Source organism: Montipora capricornis, chromosome 6, assembly GCF_036669925.1.
Source record: "Montipora capricornis isolate CH-2021 chromosome 6, ASM3666992v2, whole genome shotgun sequence".
Taxonomy (NCBI): Eukaryota; Metazoa; Cnidaria; class Anthozoa; order Scleractinia; family Acroporidae; genus Montipora; species Montipora capricornis.
This window is the reverse complement of record NC_090888.1, coordinates 70,454,048-70,479,047: the sequence shown is the minus strand read 5'-3', so window position 1 is coordinate 70,479,047 and position 25,000 is coordinate 70,454,048. Positions and strand designations below refer to the sequence as shown.

The 25,000-nt window shown below is 41.4% G+C and overlaps 3 protein-coding genes across 3 annotated transcripts in view; 1 reads left to right on the top strand and 2 right to left on the bottom strand.

The window, feature by feature from the left end:
• The window catches only part of LOC138050807 (fatty-acid amide hydrolase 2-A-like), an 8,095-nt gene extending 804 nt beyond the window's left edge, over positions 1-7,291 (bottom strand). Inside the window, exons 1-3 of the mRNA XM_068897094.1 lie at positions 7,188-7,291; positions 6,191-6,959; positions 1-809 (exon numbers count right to left, since the gene is read on the bottom strand). The exon at positions 1-809 is cut by the window's left edge and continues 804 nt beyond it. Coding sequence (XP_068753195.1) covers positions 1-809; positions 6,191-6,959; positions 7,188-7,190 — 1,581 coding nt within the window. The 5' untranslated portion in view covers positions 7,191-7,291. The remainder of the gene's footprint in view (positions 810-6,190; positions 6,960-7,187) is intronic.
• A 3,401-nt stretch (positions 7,292-10,692) lies between these two features.
• LOC138054368 (uncharacterized) lies at positions 10,693-11,244 on the bottom strand. Its single transcript, XM_068900820.1, has one exon. The coding sequence runs from the start codon at positions 11,242-11,244 to the stop codon at positions 10,693-10,695; it is 552 nt and encodes a 183-aa protein (XP_068756921.1).
• Positions 11,245-13,542: 2,298 nt separating this feature from the next.
• The window catches only part of LOC138053465 (fatty-acid amide hydrolase 2-like), a 12,077-nt gene continuing 619 nt past the window's right edge, over positions 13,543-25,000 (top strand). Inside the window, exons 1-3 of the mRNA XM_068900094.1 lie at positions 13,543-13,894; positions 21,783-22,416; positions 23,205-25,000. The exon at positions 23,205-25,000 is cut by the window's right edge and continues 619 nt beyond it. Of these exons, the coding sequence (XP_068756195.1) occupies positions 13,886-13,894; positions 21,783-22,416; positions 23,205-24,142 (1,581 nt within the window). The 5' untranslated portion in view covers positions 13,543-13,885 and the 3' untranslated portion in view covers positions 24,143-25,000. The remainder of the gene's footprint in view (positions 13,895-21,782; positions 22,417-23,204) is intronic.

The following is a 25,000-nucleotide window of genomic DNA, read 5'->3' as shown; positions in this document are numbered from 1 at the left end:
CAGCGGAAGCCCTTCTCTGTCAAGACCCAGAGGGCACTGCGTGACAGGCAAATTCATCACATTAAAGATTCCTGAAAAAGTGAAATTCATTGGTGCGAGAAAAACCCTCTGATGTGGCAGCGCTGAGTGCGGATATGAAGGATAAAGCAAAACGCCATCATTGCCAAGAAGATCCTGAATCTCTTTACGCATTTGGGTTCCTAATATAAGAAACTTCGACAAGGCCCCTGGGCAATACTGGTAAATAAATTCCATTCCGATAAATGCCATAGTAAACCAGTGATACTTTGAGTAACCAAGAAAAGACTTAAAAATCTCAGTAAAGGGGTTAAGCATTTTGGCCTCTTTGTTGTAGTGCTGAAGCTGTGTACTTAGTTTATCGCTTTGGATGTCAAACATGGATAACCAAATAAAGGGAGAGTATTGAAAGGACTTGATACCAGCATCTTTAACTGTGGCAAAAAAGCGCTCCTGCAAGAAGGTGCAAGCCTGTTTTAAGCGTTCCATCAATTCTGAGTTCACGGGTGAAGTACTCAGAAGAGGAAAGTGTGATTCATGAACAGTGTAGACCTTTATGTAGGACAGATCCACTTTTTCATCCAAACCCAGTTTATGCGCTTCAGAGCCTGCCATTGCTTGAAGCATGGGGACCAGGTCGTCCGCGTACCGACACATTGGTCCCATAGCAAGGTACTTATCGCAAGCATAAGTATTTCCTCCTGGCATGTGTCCTTTATTCGATACAACAAGTGGGCTGGGCTTGTGGGCAAATATTCCGTTGAAAAGCGCGGGAATTCGTACACTGCCAGCTGAAAAAAAAAAATTAAAAGGAATTGTTAAGTTATACCTGAGTGATTTGGCTTAAGGGGTCACTTTCAGTCAAGGGGATAATGTTGTTCGCTGAGCTGGTCGTATAGTATTACGCAGCTGGTCGTATAGTATTTACTTTAAACGACTGTTTGGACGAGCGTTTTAAATTGGTTTTCCCGAGCTGATTTCTGTACTTGCAACGGGATTCTGACTTAAGCTTTTCGCTTGGTCCTGGTACAACATCTGCTGCCCTTGGTGAAGCAATTTTACTGATTGAGAAACTCCCAATTGCAACCTCATCCTACTTGGAATTGTTCTCAATGAGTCTTAGCAATTTTTTCCATTCTTCTCTGCAAAACCAACGTGAAAGGTTTGTCACACCTGCATGAGTAGGCCATTTTTAGGGTACAGTGTGATAACCGAATGCGTGTTTTTGTACTGACTGGCTCCACTTACAGCTCTTCAGCATCGACGTGACTTCTGTATATCGACTGTTCCCCGATGTTATTCGTGTAATTGTTGCAACTGTATGTTCATTAATAGATGGCTTGAAACCAAACTCTAGAGACACATACAACAGTCACTGTGATGTAATGCAGTACAATTGCTAATGGACGAACAAAAGGACAAAAGGAGCTAAGGAGACATCTTTTGTTTTCGTCCACGAACATAGCGGCAATGACATAACGTGAAACCACCTGTAAGGGTGGAATGCCAACAAGCATTCTTAATCCTTGATCGGCGCCCGCGGTTCATTTTCCAAAACAGAATTAACTGAAGAGAGTGTTGTGTAAGGTGAAGTGCTATATTTCTACCCCATATGAACCATGTGAGCGTTAGCCCTACTGTGGAACTGGGCCCACACCAGGACAGAGAAAAACTCTGACCAGGGTGGGAATTGAACCCACGACCTTCGGGTTAGATCTCCGCCGCTCTACCGACTGAGCTACAAGGTCAGACGGGAGCAGGCCGTGGGAACTGAAGATGTTAAAGTCACTGCAATTAACATGTACAAGTACAAGGAAAGGTTACGTTTATACAAACGCTGGCCGTGTAGCACTTTATGTTTCAACAGACTTAACTGATTAGAGTGTAATGTGAAGTGCTAAGTATCTACCCCATATGAACCATGTGAGCGTTAGCCCTACTAATGGAAATGGGCCCACACAAGGACAGAGAAAAACTCTGACTTGGGTGGGAATTGAACCCACGACCTTCGGGTTAGATCTCCGCCGCTCTACCGACTGAGCTACAAGGTCAGACGGGAGAAGGCCGTGGGAACTGAAGATGTTAAAGTCACGGCAATTAACATGTACAAGTACAAGGAAAGGTTACGTTTATACAAACGCTGGCCGTGTAGCACTTATATTTTTAAACAGAATTAACTGAAGAGAGTGTTGTGTAAGGTGAAGTGCTATATTTCTACCCCATATGAACCATGTGAGCGTTAGCCCTACTGTGGAACTGGGCCCACACAAGGACAGAGAAAAACTCTGACCAGGGTGGGGATTGAACCCACGACCTTCGGGTTAGATATCCGCCGCTCTACCGACTGAGCTACAAGCTCAGACGGGAGCAGGCCGTGCGAACTGAAGATGTTAAAGTCACGGCAATTAACATGTACAAGTACAAGGAAGTTAAAGTCACGGCAATTAACATGTACAAGTACAAGGAAAGGTTACGAAAACAGCCTGACAATACAGAATGTCTGGTAGTGTTTGTTTAATGATATAGATCGGCTAGAGAATAAATACATTTCGGCCTCTTTGGGGAGGGATCTTTTTGTCAAGATCGAGAAGAGATGATGCGTCTGCATTGGCAAATAGACAATATTCCAACTGGAAATTGTAATACTGAATAATAATGCAACCAGCGTTGCATCCTGACTACTGCTATGACAGTAAAGCTGTCTTTAAACCAACCTACATTCGGGGGCAACCTCTGTTGGGGCACATGGTTAAAATCACACAATTTCACATTCTTTGAGCTCCCTCCTCTCAATGTTGAGGATGAAATATACCAACTTAGAGAGTTGTAGAGCCTCCATGCAACATTAAGTAGAGGAAATGGGGAGGGAATTTCACTAATATCGCAGAATAATCGCTAGAGGCCTTTTATTTTAAAACAAATGGGGGATAGGCTCAGAAGAAGGGATACTTGTCAAACGTTCTTACCTTAAGTACTATTCCCAGTGACTCCTTCTCAATCAAAGAACAGTTCACTCCGTGTGAACGTGGCGGGTGCAAAAGCGATGGGACACTCTTTGCCCTCATCCATGTTATGTGAAATGAACCCGCCTTATAAAGAGCGAAGCATCATAGAAAAGCAGCACTTTTCACTTTTTATCACAAGCTAACAGGACTTTTCAAGTCACAAAGTCTGTTGTGCTGCGCACAAAATCCTTCTCTCACCCCTCTGTGCACGTCCATTTTATTCCCTTTCTAAGCAATTCGCGCAATGGCTGAATCTAATTAAAGAGATTGGCTTAAATTGATTCAAGAATAGGAGCGACGTTTTGCAACGTTCTTAGGTCTTGGCAACTCACTAATGGCTACAATTTATGATATTTCAACCTTGCCAACACTTGACATTGTCAACTGACTCACACATCCAGCGGAAGCCACTATTCCTTGATTTTCCAACCTGGAAAACATTACTCAGTTCTAGTACTTGCAGATTTTCATTTACGGGGCTCTGTGTGGATGAGAATATCATCCATGATCTATCATGTGTGCCATCTGACCCATGGTTGACTGAAAAATGGCAGGATGGGATACTATCTCGTAAGTAACAGAGACGCCGGTAGGCTTAAAAGCCCTTGGTTATGTCTACAGCGAGACTGTGCTCATTCTATTCACAGGTAACTATTTGACAACTGAAATCCCGCTTTTCCTTACTTGGTTGGTTCGTTTCTTTAATTTTAAAGATAATATGCCCAAAGTGTGGTCATCAACAGGTCCTGACTTACGATGTTTCCGTGTTTTGAAAGGGAATATGAAGGGAAAATGAAGGGAATATGAATATGACTTTTTTTTGGAGCAGCTTCTCTATGGCTGTCTATGGCTGTCCAGGCCTACACCTGACTGATATAATCTGCCACAAACTTTACAACTGAGTCCTGGAGAGTTTGAATCATACATGACTTCTTTGGATGAGGTAGATTTTCTTTTTTCTCTCTTCAATTCCCAATCCTGAAGTCTCTTTTCGTCAGCAGATTTCACTCCTGTTATGACTGAAGACTCTGTCGTCTGCCATCTATGTCTACAAGCATACACACATACTGTCTACATACATACTTTATAGGCTTTTCAGAGCCAATGAAACGCAATCAACGAAACAACAACTTTTAATCCCAACAGGGGCCAGGGGCAAACCAGTTGGCTGTTTGCAAGCGCAGCCGAGACGATGAACCAGGGACTACAAGGATCAGATTCAACGAGTGATCAGAACGGGTCTTGAACCCGGGATCTCCGGATTTCAAGGCAAGCGTCCTAACCACTGGGCCACACTGCCTCTGGTATCTGTATCTACAGACAACATGTCTCTGTTGCAGATATCATTGAAACGAAGCCTTGCTCTTCCTCTTGGTCGTGTTCCTTTTCTAATTCTCCATACTGCACGACTTTGCGAATGAGCCCGCGTCCACCAGACATTCTTCTTACGTGGCCAAGCCATTGCATTTTCCTTTTTGAGAGAAGTGCGAGCATGCCTGGACAATTCGCTTTTTCAAGGGAAATACTGTTGAGAATGTTTTTTTTCACTGACGACATGGAGAGGATGCCTCTGTTGCAGCGTAGATGGAAGACAATTAGTTTTTGTTCTTCGTTATGCAGCAAATTTCAATTTTATAAATATATCAGACGAGAGTTACCCAGGGGTTCATTTCCAGACACCCTCTCCCCTGGAGAATAGCGACCGTCAGATTGGAGTGCCAGTACGACTACGGGAAGGAGTTTTCAGTTCTGAGAATGCGCACTACTACATTTTTCAAGCGTGGGCCGACGTGAATACGAGGATACGCAGTCAAAACTAAGCAAACAAAATATTAATTTTACTTTAGGGAGCATTGTGGTGCATGTGGTGCCACTTGTTGGGAGGGGGATGATGAGAAATTGTGGGGTCCCTCAAACAAATTGGAGGTAAACGGGGGGATACTTGAAAAATATAAACACTCCCTAGGGGGGTACCTTAAATAATGAAAACAAAAACAGTTTAACAAATATATTATTCGAGAGTGTAAAATGGGGTTGGCAGGCCTACGTGACTCCCTTGTGCGTGGTCTGGTTTCCTTTCCCTTTGTCATAATTTTGCTCTCTCGAGTACATATTTGAATGGACGCCCCTTTTAGGTGCTTCCAGTAAGATTTCACTTAGCAATGGTTTAATGAGACTTTAGATTTGGACCCTCATACTAATGTGTGATGTTTTTTCTTCCTAGAAAATAGTTTGTCTTGATGATATATATTCAGTTTCTTGGTGTTGATTTTCTATGCAGCAGGCCAGGGTTTTCGTTTGAGGCCGGAGGCTGGACATTTCGTCCGGTGGTTTCCCATTCCATGTCCAGTACTTTGATAACAATATTTGAAGGATTTGGTTTATTTTTTACTATTATAAATGTTTTTACTTATTTTTTAAAGAGAATTTGAGTAAACTCTAGCCTTGCCTGGGAAACTGATTCGTGGGTACAGCGTTTCTGAGTGTTCTACTTTAAAAATGTCCTGATGGGGATGCTCCCCAGCTACCCCCCCGGGGGGGGGGGGGGGAGAGGGCAGGCAGGGTAGCTCGCAAGGCGCCTTCCAGCGCCAAAAATGAAGAGGAAAAAATGGTGAAGTCAGGCCGTGCATGACGAAATATTGGTGAAACAAAAAAATTATGTATCCTCACAGCCGTACAACCAGCCTTGCATAACTATTTTGTTTTCAGAAATATGTTCGCTACTTTACAAAACTGTCGAAAACCCTCTCTCTGTAGTAATGTGAATGTGATCTTATGGCCTCACGCTATTGCATCCTGAATTTAATTCTAGTCTCAATCGATAGGCTTGTAGGTGGCAGAAGCAAGTGATTCTGCTTTTAAAACTTTGACCCGGGCCCGGGATCGGATCTTTCTGTTCTTGAGCGCCTGTTACTAAGGTTGTGTCATATATGAATGAGATAGCTGACTTTCTAAAGGCTTTGTTTCCCTTGCCTTTTTTCTGCGTTTCAGCAGATCGTTATGCGTGAACGCTCCCTCATGTGAACCTGACCACGAGTATCTCTACGCTTTAGTCTCGATTACTAAAACGATCGATTTAGACACGAGGTGTTGTAATTGGGAACTAGGTAACCGCGTAACTGCTCTTTTTAGCATCACTTTTGGCGTTGTTTGAAAGTATAACTTACCAACGTCAGAGCCAACACCACAAACAGAGCCAGCAGCGGAGATGATGGATCCTTCCCCACCTGAACTTCCTCCAGCCATCTTAGATGTATCGTAAGGATTGTTTGTCCTTCCGTACAGAACATTGTCTGTCTCAAACCAAACACATACCTCACTGCAATTTGTAACAGCGATGGGAATAGCGCCAGCTTTACGGAGATTCTCAACAACGATCGCGTCTTCTGTGGCAATCGCATCTTTTCTATCCACCAGTCCAGCCGAATGTGGTAATCCCTTGCATGCGAGCGATTCTTTTACGGTTACTGGAACTCCCAACAAAGGTTTTCTTAACAAAGAAGTTTTTTCCTCATCGTATTGTGGCTCGTCAGAATCGAGTACTTGATCGATGTACCTTGCTTCTGCCATGGCTTCCTCGAACCTATCTCCAACCACAGCGTTCAGTAATGGATTCACTTGATAAATTCGATTGATAAACGCTCTAATTATTTCCTCGCATGTTAGCTCGCGTTTCCTTATCTTCTGAGTGATGATACATCCCGGTAAATTTAAGATTGGGTCGGTTGGGCCAGAAACACAAATTCCTTGTTGACCTGGAAAAAAAATGTTCCACAAACATCCAACCAACGACCCTATTGCCTGTAATGCAGAGGAGAAAACGGGCAAGCCGGTCCACATATATTGCGTTTGTTGTTGGTTTTTCCTGAAGATCGGAAACAAAAGCAAGCGTACCAAATCACTCCATAATTCCACTATGCTGGGCTGCGACTTGTCCTAAACCGAAAGAAAGACTGATCATTGAAAAAGCAAATCCAATGCTCTTGGATTAGAGAGTGCGAAGAACGGTTTTCTCTGAATAATTATCTGAGTCACGACAATCGTCAAATTGTTAAAGCTGAATATAAAAATATATGCATTAAAAAATCTATATGACGTTTTTTTATTTCACAAGCAAAACTAAAACAAAGAAAAAGAGTATACTTAAGTACTTGTCTTTCTTACCATTTAGCCACAGTTCTTGATCAAATTATATGACAAGCGAGAGAAAGTAACTGCTCTTTTAGGGAATTTGAGTGTTGTGGATCATCCAGCAAGCACTGACGCGCCTTTGACATGTGATTGTTTTTTTGTAATTTCTGCTATGATATCTCAAACATTTTGGCACCCATTGTTACGGGATGTGTTAATATGTATTTATGTAATACTTGCGTTTCCTGGCAAGGACCACTTTTAAGTTTTCTATTGCGGCAAAAGCAAGGAAATGTGCCCGCAAAAGGCAGTAACATGCATGAAGAGTGTCGTGGATTTGTCCGGTACGCGAACCTTTTTCAAAATGTCATGAAAGAGCTCCATTTGTTACATCGCGCAAACAAATTCAGTGCTTGCCTTCACGCAAATTTCTCTTCCAGACATTCACCTCTACGACATGTGCATGAGAGTGTTAATAGGTTATAAAGAATTAGTTTCGGTTCATGCATTTATTTATGGACATCAAAAATGTTTTTATTATGAACAAAAACCAACTAAAGTAGAGGCTACGGATCATAAGTATTTCGCTGCAAGCAGATGCTGGGTGATAAAGCATAAAATTCACGCACATTTGATAACTTTACTGACAAAGTTATTCATTGGTCAGGTGCCATAATTTTGGAAAAAAGGAGTACATATTATGTATATTATAAGTTCTCTGTGATTTTAAACTACAAAAATGCAACCATTTTAAACAATAAATATGCTGAAGGCAGTGGTGAATCCAGACTTGAAGAAAATTGCTAATTAAGTGGATAGAGCCTGGCCTTGAAAATAATTATTGTTGGCCGGGCGGGGCTTGATTTGGTGGAAAAATAATGGCGGGATAGACTTCTCAAAATATCTATATGACTACAATTTCTTGGATCGAATGGCACCAACAGTAACAATAATGAATAGAGTGTGTTCCTTTCGGTGAATCCAAAGACTGGCTTTTGATCCGAGATTGCCAGATTTTGAGGACAAAAAAAAAAAAAAAATATGCAATCTTGGAATTGCTCAAAAGTATTAGTTTTAAACAAACCACGTCGACAAACAAAGTCACTCTAAAAAGCTGTGGCGAAATGTGAACTCGAAATGAACAAGCTATTTATTTCAGAACTTTTGTTTGCAGCTCATGTTAGCAGTGTCATGAGTTTGTCATCATTCTAATCAGTATTAAAATTTTATTTCAGTAGAATTGATACTTTTCATGTTCTCCTGAGAAATAAAATTTATTCGTCATTCTTGTAGATTTCAGCATGCCCCTTGTTAGGAACCCATGAGTCATGGGTTCCTGCCCTTGTCCATTAGCTTGGCTTGAAGACCGTTAGCAAACCAACCATCTCGAGTAAGATTCAGAAATCCATTTAAATTAATCACTCACTGAAAAACTTAAATTAAATAAGTAAATGGAGTTGCTCCATTTCAATGTCAAAATATGGTCTTCTCTTACAGCGTTGATCAACTTTCAAAACACTGTGTCCGGCACTTTCCTATCTATGGTAAATCCCATGGTAGAGACTTTCGCCGGGTGACCTTAGCGAGGCATACGCAGTGCATGAATCAGCAGATTGCCACAGGAGTGGACTCCTTGGGAGCACAGGGAACATTTGTTGAGATTCGCTATAAATTTTTCTTCGAAGGGATAGGGGAAAAGGCCGGTTTTGTTCATGGAAAGCACCCAGAGCTCAGACCCTGGGGATCTGTAATATAAATAAAGTCAACGGTCTTCACTGTCGGGTATTCTCTGACGTTCTTCCCGGGAGTTTCTCTGAAATCTGAAAGCTCCTCGTGGCAGCGTTCGTCTATGACCAGTGTAAAATATGCCATTGTTCAACCCGTGGAACTCAAATAGAACAAACAAAAATTGCAAACATTTACATGCGACAAGTGCAAGGACCTTTAGGTCTGACATTAAACTGATCTGTGAGTTACATATATTCGCTCGTATTGTTGCCCCTGGGGTGTGGGGATTTGCATGCTATAATTTCTTTGCCCCATTCCCACGGGTATTTGATAAGGGTACAATAGGTTTGGCATTGGAACAATCTCTTACTGTCCTCGAGACTCGACCCCTGGGGCAAGCCTCTGATTTATGCATAATTCTCCGGAACATTGATATCTTCACAAGGAGATTAGTAGTGAGTTCAATCTGAACATCAGCGTCTAAAACATCTTCATTTCAGTTTTATTACCTCTAATGTTCTACAGATCTCACGGACATTTTCGAATGATTTATCCCAAACTGCTCAAGATAAATCATGTAATTACAGTTGCTAAAATTTTACTCTGTTTTTGTCTTACCGTGTTTATTTTGTGTCATGGCTCCCGTTGATGACAACCTTGATTGAAATGCGAGCACTTTGTCAATCGACAAAGATCAATACCAACTCTTGTTCTTAGGCCATCGTAGCTTGATTAAGAAAATAACACAAACAGCGCTGATAAACATTGTATTCCAACGCATTTTTTTTAAAACTTGACGTTTCGAATGCTAGTCAACATACATTTTCAAAAGTGACCCTTATAATATTTGAAAACTACACACATATATATATATATATATATATATATATATATATATATATATATATATATATATATATATATCGTAAACATTAGGGGTCTGGAACCTACGACTGAGAAAAATGATCTGCAGCAGTACGTGTCTAGACATAATGAGGAGTAATAGCTAAAACAGCAATAACTTCCCACTACTAATATTAACATTAAGGGAAGGCTTTAGCTCTTGTATGAACAAAGTCTTTAATTTTGCAGTGAAAGTCAGTTTTTCCGGACGATCCCATTTAATGTCGTGGCCAGTGGTTTTCACATGATCACTCGCAATGGCTGATGAATGGTCACTTTTAGCGAGGGCCTTGAAATGTTCTGTTTTTCTGTCATGGAGTCTTCGTTTTGTTTTGCCAATGTAAAATTCATCACAGTTCCAGCAAACAGCTTTATAGATGACCTTGAACCTCTAAGATCGGTTCAAGCGATCGTTGTATGGAAAAAAGGATTTGATGCGGCGTGTGTTTTGCAATATGCCCGAGGGGGGGGGGGACTCCCATATGAAACAGACGGGGATGCCCGGGTGTTCCGGGCAAAGCGCCAATATTTTAAGGTCTCGTTTAGGGTTCCGCGAAGAAACACAGAATTACGCGAAGAGAAACAGAAGTCAAATTTTCTTTTCAACGTGTTTTGTTTTAGGGGTCAAAATTTCCTGAAGCCACGCCCCCCTCCCCCCCCCCCCCTCCTTTCCGGGGGAATATGATCTTGAGATTGACGAAAGAGTAGAAATTGTATACGCAGGATTTCAGACGTTTCGTGACTTGGTTACTGTGAAGACCTAATTGGGGTAACACGATTAAGATATCTTTTTTGGGGACTGTACCTTGAACAGGGTTATTTGATTTGTTTTTATTTTTGTTCAATACATCGTTAATGTTGAACGTGATAACACCTTGAGGGCAACCATTTTGCAACAGGAGCTTTCTCAGATCTTTAATAGCGGCCTGTAATAAAGATTGATGGTGTAAAGGTCTGTGAATGTCTTCTTCCGGTAGACAGATGTAGAGAAAGTGTTGTCAGGGCAGCATTTGAAAAGGATGTCTAAAAATGGAATCTTATTGTCTTCTTCGAATTCAATAGTAAACTTAATGCTATCGTGTCGACTATTTAGAAAACTTAACAACTCATTAGCATTGTCTTTGCTGTCAAACATGGTGAAGGTGCTCTCTACATCTCTGAACCAAAGAAAAGGACAGAATCTGCTGTTCATCAACCATTTTTCTTCAAAGTGGAACATGAAAATGTTAGCCAAAACGGGGCCTAAAGGTGAACCCATGACTACACCATCAATCTGATCGTAGCATTGGCCATCAAATATAAAATGGCTCTTCTTAGTGGCAAACGGTAATAGATCTTTCAAAACAGAACGAGGTAATTGCGGAGGATCAGGGAGAGCGTACAATCTGTCTAGACAAATCTGTATTGTTTCATCAAGCGGCACATTTGTAAATAGAGAAGTGACATCCAAAGAACACATTATTCCGTTGTTATGTTTGTATGTTTTGGCCCAATCTGCAAAACTAAATAAATCTTTAACAGTGTGTTGGTTGGTGGAAATTGGTTGAAGTATGCAAACGAGGTAGGAAGCAAGATTGTAATTGTAGGTGTTCACAGAGGAAAAAATAGGGCGGAAAGGATATCCATCCTTGTGAACCTTTGGCAGACCATACACAACACCAGGAAAAGATCCACTGGGTAGAATCTTGTGGAATGTTACGTCATCAATAATTCCGTCTTTTTGATTTTGCGAAGATATGCAGAAAGGCTCTCTTCTCTAGATTTAGTTGGATTATGCTTTAATTGTTTGAATTTGGTACCATCAGAAAACAACTTCTTCATTTTATTAAGATAATCAAGTCTGCTGACGATGACAACGCCGTTTCCTTTGTCTGGTCTCGTAATGATTTTACTGTCATCGCTGCGTAAATCACTCAAGGCTGCCCATTCATCCTTGCTGAGAATGTTCTTTTGTTTAGAAAAGTCATAGTAGTAAATGTAAACATAGGAAATATTCTTAAGTTGACTTCTAAGCCGATCTTGCTTTTCGCTGGTTATAGGAAGATTTAATTTAACAAGATCACGATAAAGCAACTCGAAAGAGCATTTGACCTCATATTTGTCAACGTCTTTAGATGGCGAACAGAAACATAAACCACGTGCTAAAACAATCTTCGCAGTCTGGGTCAAGACACGATGGGAATAATTGAAACTCAGTCTAGGTTCCAGACCCCTTGACTAAGTCTAGGTCCAGGTTCCAGACCCCTTGACCCCTCCAGACCCCTTGACTAACTCGTTTCTTTTGTTCAACGTACATCGCTCCGGTTCACAGATAATGACAAATTTCTCGCTCAAGTAATTTATGCTTGAGCGAGAAATTTGTCATTATCTGTGAACTGGAGCGATGACTGTACGTTGAACAAAAGAAACGAGTTAGTATCGTCATGCAGGCACCGAGCGAAGGCGCTACAACGGAACAATTAGCTTAGCACCTAAACACCAACATGTATGTAAATTTACGTAGTGTTTGGGATATAAAAATAAGTGCGCAGCAGTGTGAATAAAACTCCTGAAGAGTGAGGCTTCAAGCCTTACGAAGCAGGCCTGTAGGGTAATTACCGTGTAGCTATGTTTTAATTCTCACAGCCCTTGCGTTGGAATACAATGTTTATCACCGCTGTTTGTGTTATTTTCTTAATCAATACCAACTGTTGCGTAAAATCTCGAGGGTCTTCGATTCGTACTTTTCAATACTTTTGCCATAGCCTCCGCCTCAAACACAAGAAACCTTTTGACATATCGTTTTTGGGAAGCCCAAGATTTCCAGACTTCGAGCAAGACATTTGCGCTTTGTTGGGTTTTTTTGTTCTTACAAAAATTTGGTTTTATCAACGGAGTTGATAATGTAAATTGGCCACCGTACAGAGATTCTAAAAGCTGACGTTTCGAGCGTTAGCCCTTCGTCAGAGCGAATCGAGGGATTATGGGTTACGTGTAGTTTTTATAGTAGAGTAGGAGCTACGCTATTGGTGGTAACATGGCAACGTGAAAAATAGGAATATATTAGTTAAATGAAAAGCGTTCGTTAATACCGTGAGGATTAAGGGTGCCGATTTGAAAGATGAATTTTTGTTCCAGATTCTTGCGGCTTTCCGTCGTACCTAGATGTAGGGAAAGGCCGCAGATAGCCATGTGTTTTTTGGAGTGGTTAGGCAGATTAAAATGGCGAGCGACTGGCTTGGATGCATCCTTGTCATTCTTCTCAACATCGCGAAGGTGTTCGCGGAATCGGTCACCTAGTCGTCTACCTGTCTCACCAATGTATAATTTATTGCATAACGTGCAGGTTATGCAATAAATGACATTTGCGGAGGTACATGTGAAACGATCGGTGATCTTAACAGATCGCTTAGGTCCCGATATCTTGCTAGTGTTAACAATGAAAAGACAAGTTTTGCATCGTGAACGCGCGCATTTGAAAGTGCCGGGTTGCTCGTTAGCCAATAGGACATTATTCAGCTTGATAGCGAGGCAGAGAGGACAAAAACGATAGCCACAGGTTGGAACTAATGAATGTGAAAAATATCGACATATCATTCACTTTCCTTTGTCTTTGTCCTCTAAATCTCTCTTTCAAGCTGAACTTCAATTAATAAATCGAAAGGGGCCTATTGGAATGCTGAAATTCTCGTAATAACTCCATGTTGATCTCCATATTAAACAATACCCACATGACCCTGTGAATTTGGATTCGTCACGCAACTGCCTGGGAACAGCGGAAAGGCAAGCTACGTTTTCGTTGTGGCATTTTAAAGACCAGGATAGCATATAAATAAGGAGCCAAGACAAAACTCTTTAGGGGGTATTGTAGGCGAGGCGTTCGAGAGGCGTATAAACAAGTAGAAACAGTAGAAAGGACAACATAACACGTAACCATAAATAGACAGGTTTACCTATTAAACAAGGAGGCATTGTATTATTTTTGGCCCGGATATACGGATACCGCACTATAATATTAGAGAGTATCACATAGCTGGTTTCCTCTTTTCAGTCTACCTTCTGACGCCTCCAGACAATATTGGGGAGAAGAAACGGCATAACTGAAATTTAATACATCCAGAATGTTAAAGGTAAGGCTGAAGGTGTTAAAAACGACGAGGAAGGTGAGAGAATTTGAATGCATTGATAATCCGCGCTATTTTATCTATCTGGTGACAAACCTGGAAATTATCGGGATTTCGTTTTCAACTTCGTTTGTTACTGTGAAGGAAGGATGAACAAGAATCTGATTTAGTAATTTTAGATTCAGAGAATTCATAGCGTGAACAGTAGGTTAATTATCGTCAGGGTTGAGGTTGAATTGATATTTTGGTGGAAGAGATCTAACTCGTAGGTATACGCTGTGTAGTTTATGTAGCAAATAGAAAACTCTTTTAGAAAAATTTGAAACGTTTTATATAGAGAAATGTATTTTAAGAACAATGTTCAAGTAACAGATCGTTCTATTAGTTTATTTGCGAGTTTGGACAATTTGCGAGCCAGCGAGGCATGCGAGGCATGACTGCGAGTCATTTCAGCCAAGATGGCGAGTCAACATGCGAATCACCCTTTTATTAATAGCTAACCGTTTTAAAAATGAGTGCTTAGACTTAATAACAGTTTATCAGCGCTATTTGAAATGGGTACTTAGACTTAAATGCGAAATTTGCATGACTCGCTGGCTCGCAGATTGTCCAGCCTCTTATTTTGCTGGGTATGCTTTTTGTAGCACTAGAAAGATAGAGAGAAATATAGTCACAGGTAACGCAAGTATTTCTAAACAAAATATTTACATAGATTGAGAGTTGAGGTGCGTTCTTATTCCTCTTTTGTCATCGCACGACCCTATTGCCTGTAGTGCAGAGCAGAAAACGGGCAAGCCGGTCCACATATGTTGTGTTTGTTGGTTTTTCCTGAAGATCCGAAACAGAAGCAAACGTACCAAATCACTCCTTTCCACCAATGCTGGACTGCGACTTGTCCAAACCGAAACGAAGACTGGACATTGAAAAAGCAAAACCAATATTCTTGGATTAAAAAGGATCGATATATGACTTTTCTTTATTTCACAATCAAAACTGAAACAAAATAGTACACTTAAGCTACTTGTCTTCCTTAGCATTTAGCCACAGTTCTTGATCAAGTTCTACGACAGGCGAGAGAAATTAACTACTCTTATAGGGAATTTGAGTTATTGTCTTGTGGATTGCCAGCAAGAACTGACGTGCCTGTGGCGTGTGACTGTTTTTTTTTTTTTTGCAATTTCTGCTATGATATCTCAAACATTTTGGCACCCATTGTTACGGGATGTGTTAATATGTGTTTATGTAATACTTGCGTTTCGTGGTAAGGACCACTTTTGAATTTTCTATGGCGACTAAAGCAAGGAAATTTGCCAGCAGAAGAGAGTAATATATGTGACTAGTGTGGTGGATTTGTCCTGTACGCGAACCTTTCGGGAAACTTTTCAAAATTTCATGAAAGAGTTCCATTTGTTACATCGCTCTTAATAACGCGCGCAAACAAATTCAGTGCTTGCCTTCGCGTATTTTTCTCTTCCATAACTTCGTTTGTTACTGTGAAGGAAGGATGAACAAGAATCTGATTTAGTAATTTTAAATTCAGAGAATTCATAGCGTGAGCAATAGTTCAATTATCGTCAGGATTGAGGTTGAATTGATATTTTGGTGGAAGAGATCTAACTCGTACATATACGCTGTGTAGTTTATGTGACTAATAGAAAACTCTTTCAGAAAAAAATTGAAACGTTTTGTATAGAGAAATGCATTTTAAGAACAATGTTCAAGTAGCAATGATCGTTCTAGTAGTTTATTTTGCTGGGTATGCGCATTATTTTGTCGCACTAGAAAGATAGAAAGAATCGTCACCAGGTAACGCAAGTATTTCTAAACAAAATATTTACATATATTGAGAGTTTAGGTGCGTGTATTCCTATTTTGCTCTTTTGTCATCGCTGAGGCATTTGAAAGTAGTTGTTTATCGGCGGGTGTAGAACACAGGTCACATTCCACAGGTTACTCGTTGCAGGTCATTGTTTTTAAGACCCCTAAGACCCTAAGACTCGAAAAGAAAAAAAGAAAGAAAGTTACCCAAAACCCTCAATCTGACTAACCCCAGGCCTAAAACATGGTATTAACGAGGTATATGGGATCAGGGATCAAAGGCCTGAAAAGGACCGGGATCAGCGATCACAGCCCCGGGATCTGGAATCACAACGGGTGGGATCGGGATCAGCAATGTTTTTTATGGAATCAGGGATCAAGCCAACAACAAATTTTTGCGGGTTCATGGATCAAAATTCTCATCGTTTTTGGAATCAGGGATCAAAATTTTGGGTAAAAATATGGGATCAGTTATGAAAAAATATACCTCGTTACGACCCCGCCTAAAAACCACCTTAGGCCTAGGGTTAGCCAAACTTAGGGTTAGGGTTTACTTTCCAAAAGGTAAAACAATGACCTACAACGAGTGACCTGTGTTTTAGAATTGTATATTTGTACTGGTAATCACATGTTTTCTAGTACAATTTGGGATAAGGAAGGAAAAGTAATTTTTTTCGAAGACGAGCAAAAAATTGCACGAGTCCGTCAGGGCATATACTAGCCTGCAGAGCAGGCGTTTTTTGGTAGGCGGACACTTGTTCGTAATGTTCCACCATTTTGAAAGCACACAACCGGGAGAGGATTGGGACTACCATTTCATCCTGTACTCCTCTCACTGAGTTCAATATTTTTGACTCGCCTCAGGCCTCTGTTACAAAACATTATTTGAAATGACAATCATCTGCCATTGGATGAATACACTACAAATGACAGGCATGATCACACGAAAAGTCTATAAATATCGATCAAAACGTAACAATTGTGAACGAATGACGCAAATGACATGGTGAAATTTAATTTTTTAAACGGCTCAAAACATGTTTAAAACGGCCATAGATTCGAATTGATAAATGAAAACCAACACCACCATAGCACTCTGCCGACCAGTCGGGCACGATCTTAATTACAATGCATCTTATCCATATCTAGATTCCTAAAGATTTTGAAAGTAAAAAACGAGAATTTAAATCGTCTCTGACATAGCTATCCTTGGCGTTTTTACTCGCCAACAACCGTGTCGCCTAAAAAGCTTATCGAGGATTTCAGCATTTGCTGCGGAAGTTGTTTCTCCAGCTCTAAGACAATGGACACTAATCTCGGTGATGTCTGCGAATTCTCCAAAGGCGTCTTTAATAAGATCTCTAGCTCTTGTATAACTAATTCCCTGGCTCCGTACTTTCTCCTTTGACCGAGGAGAAGCAAGGGCTCTAAACAAAGGTAAATCTTCATTTAGGTCGATTTGTGCAGCTGAGATGTAGTCCTCTAGGGCCTTGACAGGACAAATTGATAAGTCTGATCTCGCGATAAAAATCCACACCCCGTCTCGGAACTGGACAATCTTGGATGACTCTATAGGAATATGGAACAAATGAACGGAAAAAACACTTAACATCGAAGGCCTTTAAAATGGCATAATTTACTAAAGCGGAAAAAGCCCCTGCACGTAACCAATAAGACATAAAGCAAGTGATGTCAGATCCGAAAGAGAAGGAAACTTATCTGTTATCTTCGATTCCACATGGGCCGTCAACACCGTACTCATCGATCAGGGATCCCAGGGTCTCTTTGTTGACCCTTGAACTATCCACAATTCGTTGTAATTGAGACGCATTAACCATTGAGACACCAGAGGGTGGATTGAGATTTTTGAAAAGCCAGCCATCCGCTGAGCCCAATCAAAGCTGTAGACAGCGTTGAGAACTTGAGAATCGAAGGAAAATAAGTATCATAGACCTGATCGGTTAACTCAATGTTGTACCCAATAGCCCTTTTTACGGTTAGTTTTTCTCATTTGCATTACAATATAATCTAGCATGTATGTGAGGCAATTTCAGGCTATTTTGTAGTTTTAACCCGAAATTGCCTCGCATCCACGTTAGTTTACATTGTAATGCAAATGAGAAAAAAAATAACCGTGAAAAGGGCTATTAGGGATTAAGATTCTTTGTGTATTTTATTTGCATGATAATGTAGCATTCATATTTAAATGATACGAAAATACCTGGAACAAGACGTTTAATTTATTACCAAAGGGTTTGAATTCGGTCCAACACTGCCATTGAGTTAGCCGATTAGGTCTATTGAGCAGACATTGAAAGGGTGCATTCTTTTGGGCCTATTCCAGTTGTTCTTATTCCGGTTTACGAAGAACAGAATACACGGAATACTAATTCCCAAAAGAACGAATCCGCCGAACTGGTTCCAAAAGAACACGATTACCGTCTATTCGGAGCATTCCTATTTCGGAATTGTCCCAAAAGAACGCGCCCAAAGTGTACTGCAACTTGAAAAGGATAATCTGAAAATAGCAAACAATTTGAAGAAGCTCATCGTTTCCAACGTATGAACCTCCAAGGTAAGAATGCACTGTACCAAGCGCTTTGGAAGGCAGAATGGAGCACTTAGCATGGATGCAGTGGGTTGCAGCTGCTGGAGGACTGAGGAGAAGAATTCTGACCACATTTCGGACTGGAACACATCTAAAACAAAAAATACTAACAAAGAAAAATCAGAAGTACAACTATAATAACAGGAATAAGAAAATAATAACTTCAAAGGGGTTTGAACCCGTAACCTCGCGATGCCGGTTCGACGCTCTAACCAACTATAAGCACTATGAGCAAAGTGTTCAAATATATCGGCCCATAGTCCTGGGCTCAGATGGTCCCATACCCACAAATAGTCCCAAAACTTAGAACTTGGGCACAGATAGTCTCATACTTCTGGGCAGAGATAGCCCCAAACTCTGATCTTGGGCACAGATGTTCCCATGCAAAACTTATCAGAACATGTAGACCTCGTAAAACGCAAATCAAAAAACAGGACTCTCGGATACAAAACTGAGACGCCAAGTCCAAAAAAAATTCTTGTAGTCTTTGCTCTGCTAGTTTCGACTTTAGGAAGTCGTTCGGACGCTACTAGGTGTCTCTTAAGTACACATTGATTGCCACTGCCTTGGAAAAGTTAATTCATTAGCCGAAGTAATAACAAGGCGTATTTACTGAACTTAAAGGCAATAGCAAAGACAATAAGCGAAAAGCATTTCAAGTATGTAACGCCAAAATAAGCACAAAACATTCTTAAGCGTTTTAAAGGCGACAAGATTCGTTTCCCACTTTTCAAATGTAGTTTCTTTTTTACGAAAATGTACGTCGTGTCCGCTGGCCTGACAACAGTTACTTCCAGAGGTGCCGTTATTTTTCCCATTACTTAAAGAAAAAACTTAGCAACAATGCTCTTAAATGATACAAAATTCCGCTTTTTGGGCACTCATGGTCCTCAATTCTGATCTTGGGCACAAATGGTCCATAATCAAGGCCACAGATAGACCCATACAAAACCTTTCAGTACATGTAGACCTCGTAAGACGCAAGTCAATAATTAGACTCGCGGATACGGACAATTACTTTTCTTGAAACTTTCCAAGGAAACATTTCACAAGTAAGAGAGAGAGTCTCCAGAGAAACACCAAAAGGAATAGTTTACATTGGACACTCCCTTAAAAGCCCACCTTCAACCGACAGGCATTGTTTGCCGCGAAACAATTTTCATTTATGATAATCCAGCCAAAGCTGAAATTCATACAATCGGATCGCTGCGATAAGCAATACGAACTTCCATAACAAAATCAGACGGCCGAAAAGCCTGTCGGTTGCAGGGGGGCCTTTAAATCCCTTGATAGTTCATAGCGAAGAGAGCACATTTTCCCGCTAATTTATTCAAAAATACTGAAAAGTTCGGCTCTCTTCTAAATTTATCTGATTAGAGTGTAATGTGAAGTGCTAGTTTTCAACCCCATATGAGCCATGTGAGCGTTAGCCCTACTAATGGAAATGGGCCCACACAAGGACAGAGAAAAACTCTGTCCAGGATGGGAATTGAACCCACGACCTTCGGGTTAGATCACCGCCGCTCTACCGACTGAGCTACAAGGTCAGACGGGAGCAGGCCGTGGTAACTGAAGATGTTAATGTCACGGCAATGAACATGTACACGTACAAGGAAGGTTTACGTTTTTGCAAACGTTGGCCGTATAGCACTTATATTTCAATTTCCACCCTGGTCAGAGTTTTTCTTTGTCCTTGAGTGGACCCATTTCCATTAGTAGGGCTAACGCTCACATGGTTCACATGGGGTTGAAAACTAGCACTTCACATTACACTCTAAGTCTGTTCAAATATAAGTGCTACATAGCCAGCGTTTGCAAAAACGTAAACCTCTCTTCTAAATTCTCTAAAGGCCTGGCCGGCAAATGCTCGCAACATTTCAACGCAACATTGTTGGGCACAACATGTTGCATACGTTTGGCCACCGTGTTGCGATATGTTGCGATATGTTGCAACATGTTGGATGATGTTGGATCAAATTTGAAAACGGTCAAATTTTTCGTGCAACATTTTGGTTGTTGCATGATGTTGTACTCGTTTGGCCACCTTCACGCAACATTGTTGAGCTAAGGCATGCGTGTTAGGTCCACTTCTTGCGCGCCAGGGGCCTGGGGCACGTGAACATTGACATGTTGCGTTGAAAATGATGAAAATGTTGCGTGCGTTTGGCCACCCCGTGCAGCACATGTCGCAAAATCATCCAACAATGTTGCAAGATGTTGTGTTGAAATGTTGCGAGCGTTTGGCCAGAAAGGACTTAACACCAAATGCGAATGCGCGCTCGCTGAGGGTCGCTTGGCCCCAAGAATGCGAAGAAAGAAAAAAGAAAAAGCGAAATCTGCCAAACATTGTAACAAGAAAAACACAGAGAAACGAAAAAGGCGAAAGGCTCCAATGGTCTGCAACCTCGTTTCTGAAAGAGCGAGAGTGCTTTTATTTCCAAGAGAGGAAGACGGTCGAAGAGAGTAAACCTTTATCAACAAACGATGATGTCGTGGTCTCTGACATTTAAGAAACTAGCTACAAATGAGCCACGAAGACGGACTTCGATCCTTGTTTCAAATAGCGAAACGGCTGATACTTAAATTACACCATACGTCGAATTTCTCATGAATTCACGCCTTAAAAAGTTTCTTCATTGTATGCTGCATTGGTATTTTGACTGCTCTGCTTTGCTATCTTGAGCAGATTGAATCATTATTCAAGTTGTGCACTGAGTGTTTAAAATTCTGCATGCGACAGCAGCCTCCATATTGTCTGCACCTTTCCAAACTTGATGACATCAGCCTGACGTTTTCAAGTTTCGATTGAAAATCCTAGCGCATGCGCGACCGTGACAGTGCCCCTTAAAGCGCGCGAAATACCAATCCTATCCAATCTTGACACCAGTGCTCTTCTCTTGACCGAGGGAGAGAAGAGCTCTGGGGAACCCGGAAACCAAGTGTCTTCTCATTGGTTTCCGTGCAGAATAATCAAAAGCGTCTCTAATTGGTGCAATCATGTTAGCACGAGGAGTGAGCAGGTGCCGTAAGATTCAAATAGCCAATTTTTTCTCTATAAGAACCCTACGGCGCATGAGTGGCCCAGAACCTTGGGTCGATCCGAGGCTCTGGTGACGGGAATGGTTCCTATCAAGAATTTACGTTTTTCTCAGAAGAAGAGAAACTACAGTTGTTGAATGGAAGCTGCCCTCGATAGTTTCGCACATTTGGGGTTGTTTATTTGCACAGCCATATGCTATACAGTACCTTGCCGTACTTTCCACGATAAAATAAGGCCAGACATACCTCAAATTACTCGAGAAAAAGCGTGGAAACAGTAAAGAATCAATAAATTACAGTCTTTGAACCGAAAGCCTAGTTTTCGCTCCTTCTAAACTTAGCACCGCTGTAATAACAGCCATTCGGCCACCATACCTTGCCTTGGAGTTTCTTTCAGAATTTTCACCCTTTTTATCCTTTATATTACAGGCAATAGGGGCGTGGGTTGCAGGGCTGCGAAACAACGTTTTCCAAGTTGAACAAGGAGTCTGTGTTCCTGGTCCAACTGATCCAATTTTAAATTTACCGGGATGTATCATCGCTCAGAAAATAAAGGAGCGTGAGTTAAAATGCGAGGAAACAATCAAAGTATTTATCAACCGAATCTTTGAAGTGAACCCGTTACTGAACGCTGTGGTTGGAGATCGGTTCGAGGAAGCCATAGCAGAAGCAAGGTACATCGATCAAGTACTCGATTCTGACGAGCCAGAATTCGATGAGGAAAAAACGTCTTTGTTAAGAAAACCTTTGTTGGGAGTACCTGTAACCGTGAAAGAGTCACTTGCATGCAAGGGGTTATCACATTCGGCTGGAGCGGTGGATCGGAAAGATGAGATTGCTACGGAAGACGCGACTGTTGTTGATAATCTGCGTAAAGCTGGCGCTATCCCCATCGCTGTTACAAACTGCAGCGAGCTGTGTACGTGGTTTGAGACAAACAATAAGGTGTATGGTAGGACAAATAATCCGTACGATACATCAAAGATGGCAGGGGGAAGTTCAGGTGGAGAAGGAGCAATCATTTCCGCTGCTGGTTCCATTTTTGGTGTTGGCTCTGACCTGGGTATGTTGTCTTGCAACTAATGCGAACTCCAAAAGTGATTCTACGCACCCACACGCGGTTACGCAGTTCCCAATTATAACATCTAAGGTCTAAAACGCTAAGTTTAGTGATTAGGTCTAAAGCAGTCGTTTTAGATATTACGTGTAAAGCGCATGTTTGAAAGATTAGATGGAAAATAGATACTCATGATGGTTACTGTTAGGGTGCGCTGGTAAGATACTTTGTTTTTCCTCCCAGCGTACTGGCGTATCTTCTTCGGTCCACACTTGTAAAAGGCCCTCGACTTCCAAACCTAGCGGGCATGCTCAGAACTGAAAACTCTTTCCTGCTGTCCGTATTCGGCCAATCTGAAGGTCGCTATTCAAAAGAGGACAGGGAAGGGGTCTGGGAATGAACCCCTGCATGTCCCAGTACATTTTGTTTCTGAGTGTAGAGACATTCCGTGTTGTCAAGAGTTTCGGCATGCACCCACTTAGGATAGCCCACAGAATTTTGTAGCTGATATGGAACAGAAAGTGAGGGTGTAGATCGGGTTAACAGAGGATCAAGAATGGGAAATGCGTACCCCCATTACGGAAGAGGCTGTTGTAGTTCGCAACTCTCAATGACGCCCGTCCAAAATAACAATTGCGTATACGACTAGGTCGACTAGCTTAGCGACCACCAATACCCCTTGTACTGAAAGTTACCTGTTACGCTAATCACTCAACTAAATGATTCCACAAATTAACCATGGACAGTTGACTTCTAGGCGTAAAGGAGTTAATAAATTACGTTTTTTTTTGCAGCTGGTAGTGCACGAATTCCGGCGTTTTTCAATGGAATATTTGCGCATAAACCTAGTTCCGTCGCTGTATGTAAGCAAGGGCACATACCTGTAGAAAGTACTTTTTCTTGCAAAGAGTATCTTGCTATTGGGCCAATGTGTAGGTACGCCGACGACCTGCTTCCTATGCTAAAAGCCATGGTGGGCCCGAAAGCGTATGAACTGGGCTTGGATGAAAAAGTGGATCTGTCCTACCTAAAGGTCTACACTGTTCATGAATCCCACTTTCCTATTCTGAGTACTTCACCCGTGAACGCAGAATTGATGGAACGCCAGCAGCAAGTTTGCACCTTCTTGGAGGAACGCTTTTTTGCCAAAGTTCAAGATGCTGGCATCCTGTCGTTTCGATATTCTCTCTTCATTTGGCTCTCCATGTTCGACTTCACAAACAATAAACTCAGTACACAGCTTCAGCACTACAGCAAAGAGACAAAGGTAATTAACCCGTTTTTTGAGTTTTTTAAGTATTTTCTGGGACACTCGAAGTATCACTTTGCTACAATGGTGCTTGTTGGAATGGAGTTCCTTTGCCACCTCTTCCCAATGACTTTGTCGACGTTTTTCAAGATAGGTACCCAAATGCGTGAAGAAATTCAGGATCTTCTTGGCGATGACGGCATTTTGCTTTATCCGTCATATCCGCACACAGCGCTGCCACACCAGAGATGTCTTCTCGCACCAATGAATTTCAGTTTTTCCGGGATCTTTAACGTTTTGAATCTGCCTGTCACACAGTGCCCTTTGGGTCTTGGACGAGACGGCCTTCCGCTGGGTATACAGATCATTGTCGGAAGAAACAACGACAAGCTGTCACTTGCAGTTGCTAAGCAACTTGAAAATGAGTTTGGTGGATGGAAAGAGTGGTATCCTGGGAAATTGTCCAACCAGAAGTCAAACTAGTTTGACAAGTGACATCAACCGAGTTTTCATCCGTACCTGCAAGATAAGCATGGTTTCTCTGTGCCATCCGGGTTTGACCTTAAACCAGAAGGCGTTACAATTCGCCATGATTGAATTGACTTAATTACCGCAGAAGGTGTGAATAAAACTTAGCAGAGTCATTGAGTCTTTGAAAAGGGAAAACTTGAATGATTTTGCTGTCAAATTTTGCTTTTTGTTTTTCTATCGAGGTTGACATTCCAAGCTTCCAGCTTTCGGCCACATGATATTGAATTTCTCACATTGTTTGGTTTTGGATTTGTTCATTTTGAGTTTAATGAAGTTTAGCTTGACGTCCCTGTAAGCTGGACTTAAGCTGTTGTATGGTGAGCCCACAGATTGTTGCCAAAGAAACAATAAGCAGTCACATGCAGTCGCTAAGCAACCTGAAAACGAGTTTGGTGGGCAGAGATTGTGGGATCCTGGGAAATTGTTCAACCAGAACTAAACCAGTTTTACGTGTGCCATAAGGTGACATGACATCTGCCGGTCATAGTGTAGCATACCTGTAGCTGTCGGAACGACTCTCGGGATTGATTCAGAAAACAATGGACACAAAGAACGATACAAAAGAAACAAGTGACGCCAACCCTAAAAACAATAGAGCTGCCTCCCAAGGGAATCTAATGAAATTAAAAGTTGTAAAGAGCTGCGCCTGACCGTTTTTTTTTGTTTTGTTTTTTCTTCAGAATTTCGATTTCACGATTAAATGTAAAAATATTTTAGCTTGTTAATGGTTTCCCTCTTCAGTTTTTTGATGCGTGAGTTGGATTTTTAAACTTGCATCTTCAAGCTTTAGACCCCTGCACGTAGAACCGA

What these genes read in the sequence shown, in the direction of transcription:
- LOC138054368 (XM_068900820.1), bottom strand. Translation starts at nt 11,244, where the DNA reads ATGTGTTCTTTGGATGTCACTTCTCTATTTACAAATGTGCCGCTTGAT.